The sequence below is a fragment of the Eschscholzia californica genome, unplaced genomic scaffold (genome assembly GCF_041429995.1).
Source record: "Eschscholzia californica isolate CP2 unplaced genomic scaffold, dmEscCali1.0.p SCAF_1, whole genome shotgun sequence".
Lineage (NCBI taxonomy): Eukaryota > Viridiplantae > Streptophyta > Magnoliopsida > Ranunculales > Papaveraceae > Eschscholzia > Eschscholzia californica.
The window spans coordinates 60805261-60808540 of NW_028238198.1; the positions used below are offsets into that span (position 1 = coordinate 60805261).

The window sequence follows — 3280 nt, forward strand, 5'->3', positions numbered from 1 at the left end:
AGGCCAAAGTCGTAAAGATGGCAGCTTATGTGTCACATGTAAAAGAACTACATGGTCAGTTCAACGAGGTTAGCTTTGAACAAGTACCCAGGCTCGAGAATGGGCACGCCGATGCCTTAGCTAATTTAGGGTCATCAATTCCAACCAAGGATGCACAAACAATCCCTCTCACGCTACTTCAGTGACCGGCAGTATGGAAAACAAAACTTTCAGAAGTAGTAGTAACAGATGCAGGAGAGACCTGGATGACACCAATAATCAGGTACCTAACTAACGACGAGTTGCCACAGGATCGAAATGAAGCTAGAAGACTGAAAACCAAAGCTGCGAGGTTCTGCGTCATGGACGACCAGCTCCTTAAGAGATCATACTCTGGGCCGTACTTGAAATGCATCACCCAAGAGGAAGCCAAGTATGTCCTCAAGGAGTTGCACGAGGGGGAATGCGGTAACCACTCTGGCGGTCGCAGCCTAGCCAACAGAGCACTGACTGCAGGTTACTACTGGCCAACTATGAGGGCAGACTCTATTGACTATGCTAGACGTTGCGACAGTTCCCGGAGGTTTGCCCAAACTTCCCACCTCCCTCCAGAAAAGTTGAGTTCAATTCTATCTCCATGGCCTTTCATGAAATAGGGGATGGATATAGTAGGCAAACTACCAATGGCCCCAGGCCAAAGAGTCTACATGCTTGCCGTAACAGATTACTTCACCAAGTGGATGGAAGCCGAAGCCTATCATCAGATCAGAGACCGCGAGGTAAAGAGTTTTGTTTGGAAACATATCATTTGCAGGTTTGGAGTTCCAAAGGAGATTGTCACGGACAATGGTTCGCAATTCATTAGCTTTGATTTCCAAGACTTCTGCAAGGAGTGGGGAATCAAACTAAACTTTTTGACTCCCCGATATCCTCAATCTAATGGGCAAGCAGAATCATCAAACAAGACGATAACGAACTCACTGAAAAAACGACTCAAGAAGGCTAAAGGAGCATGGGCAGATGAACTACCACGAGTGTTATGGTCATATAGAACTATCTGAATCTCTTAACTCGGGTTAGTTAGTCCAGTTCGAGCGGTTACTCTGATGATTTGTTTGATTTTCTTTCTCAGGTCTCATTAACGGAGTTCAGTGTGAAAAGCGGATGAAATCGAGATGTTGGGGGTATTTAGGTCATTTCTGAATTATGGTAATTTTGGTTAACATTGTTGCTTGGATGGAAAGTAAAGTTCAGAACGAATTCAGTGGCAAAAGCGGAAGGTAAATCGGAGACGGGATGAGAAAGTTAGCGTTGGTCAACCTTTTGATCAAATATTAGTTGACCAGGATCAAGGAGTGACAAATGGCGTGTGTACATAGCAGCAGATGGACGGTTGCAATGTGAGAGTGGTACACTTTCGGTCATATCTGGAGTAATTCAGTAGATTGTCTGGGTTGATCAGCTGCATCCACATGTCACGTCTTAAATGCTCCCAGAGGACCGGACGGACGTGAGTAAGGGACGTGCGAATCAGCTACCACGTGGGAGGATTCTTCATTATTCTTGATGTATTACTATGAGAGGTAATAACTAAAAAGGTCAAAATAATATTGAAAATGAGTAGAAAAGCACAAAACATTTGAAAATTATTATTCAGGTCAAAAAGTATACAAATACTAAAATACCCTTTTTTGTCATTTTGTGTAACTAATTTTTTTTTTTCTTTAAACTTTAAATCGATATAACTTTTGTTTGAGATGTCGGATTTCTATAAAAATTACATATTTAGAAATGATTTTTCATTAGCTTTCTAACAAGATCCACTTTCAATACTTTTTTTTTTTCAAAAAAAAACCCAGAAAAACGGCGTTTTTTCCCTACGTTTTTCTGCAAACACGTGTTTGCAACAATCTGTTTGGCAAACGTGTTTGCAACAATCTGTTTTGCAAACAAGTGTTTGCAATAATCTATTTTGCATACAGTGTTTGTTGCAAACAAGTGTTTGCAATAATCTATTTTGCATACAGTGTTTGCATAATCTATTTTGCATACAGTGTTTGCAATAATCTATTTTGCATACAGTGTTTGCAAACTGTGTTTGCAATAATCTATTTTGCATACAGTGTTTGCAATAATCTATTTTGCATACAGTGTTTGCATAATCTATTTTGCATACAGTGTTTGCAATAATCTATTTTGCATACAGTGTTTGCAAACTGTGTTTGCAATAATCGATTTTGCATACAGTGTTTGCATAATATAAACAGCAAACTGTGTTTGCAAAATATAGGTTGCAAACATGATTTGCAAGCTTTGCAGAATATAATCTTGGGTTGCATATCTTGCAAACTCGATTTGCAAATTGAGAATATCAACTAAGACTATGTATCTACGAAATCTTGAGTTTGGAATTAATTTCATCATTCATCATATAAAAGGATCTGGATCATTTGAAAAAAAACTAGAGAAAAGAAAAAAAGGATTGACCAACAACTCATTCCTTTCTTGCATCAAACCAAGAAGAAGAAAAAGATAATCGTTCAAATGATTAACCGTTAATAATCCCACCAAGACAATAACATTAGTAGTTTATATAACATCTCTAATCCAACATTTATAGCAAAAGCAGCTAAAAAATAGTTCCAACCTCTCTATGCATTGCTAGCAATGTTGTTGGAGAGCCAGTCAAGTCCTTCACACAATCCTTGTCTTGAAGTAGCACATGTGCTCTGAACGTGCGAGTGACGTTGACGGAGAAAATGAAGGCCATGCTTATAAATGAGCCCAGCAACATTACTTGCACTTGGAGGATCTTGCTTGTTACCAAACACAAGAAGCACAACATCTCTCAACTAATCCTCATTCAACATTCTATGCAACTCATCTCTAGCCTCAACAACATCATCACGGTCACTGTTGGCAACCACAAAGATGAGACCCTGTGTTTGTTTGGAAGTAGTGTGTCCATAAAGGTTGGTTCACCACCACCTCCATAGCTACTGATGCTCCCTAAAAAAGTAATCCACAATAAAACACAGTAAAAATCATTATTCATAAAAGTTAATACAAGGTGGAGGGTGAGCTAAAAGAAAACAATTTTAGTGAAAAATAGTTACAAAAGAGCAAAAAGCTTAAAGCCCTTATTCAGGAGTAAGAAAAGTAAACCAGATCACTGGGTATTAACTATTAAGGATAACTATAGACATGTTAACGATAGACGTGTCAAGTTACAATTTAGAGGACCACATAAAACCCAAAACCGCCAACTTTTCATTGCCACTTTTTAACGATAGACATGTTA

General features: G+C 38.7%; 1 protein-coding gene across 1 annotated transcript; it reads left to right on the forward strand.

Moving 5' to 3' along the window:
* The first annotated feature begins 245 nt into the window (after window positions 1-245).
* Window positions 246-1040, forward strand: LOC147567981 (uncharacterized). Its single transcript, XM_086658832.1, has 2 exons — window positions 246-562; window positions 794-1040. The coding sequence occupies exons 1-2, from the start codon at window positions 246-248 to the stop codon at window positions 1038-1040; spliced, it is 564 nt and encodes a 187-aa protein (XP_086514958.1).
* The last annotated feature ends 2240 nt before the right edge of the window (window positions 1041-3280 follow it).

Excerpts from the sequence above, each read along its gene's own strand:
- LOC147567981 (XM_086658832.1), top strand. The coding sequence starts at position 246 with ATGACACCAATAATCAGGTACCTAACTAACGACGAGTTGCCACAGGAT. Across the intron at positions 563-793 it reads CGTTGCGACAGTTCCCGGAG|GTTTGGAGTTCCAAAGGAGA; the intron begins GTTTGCCCAAAC and ends TATCATTTGCAG.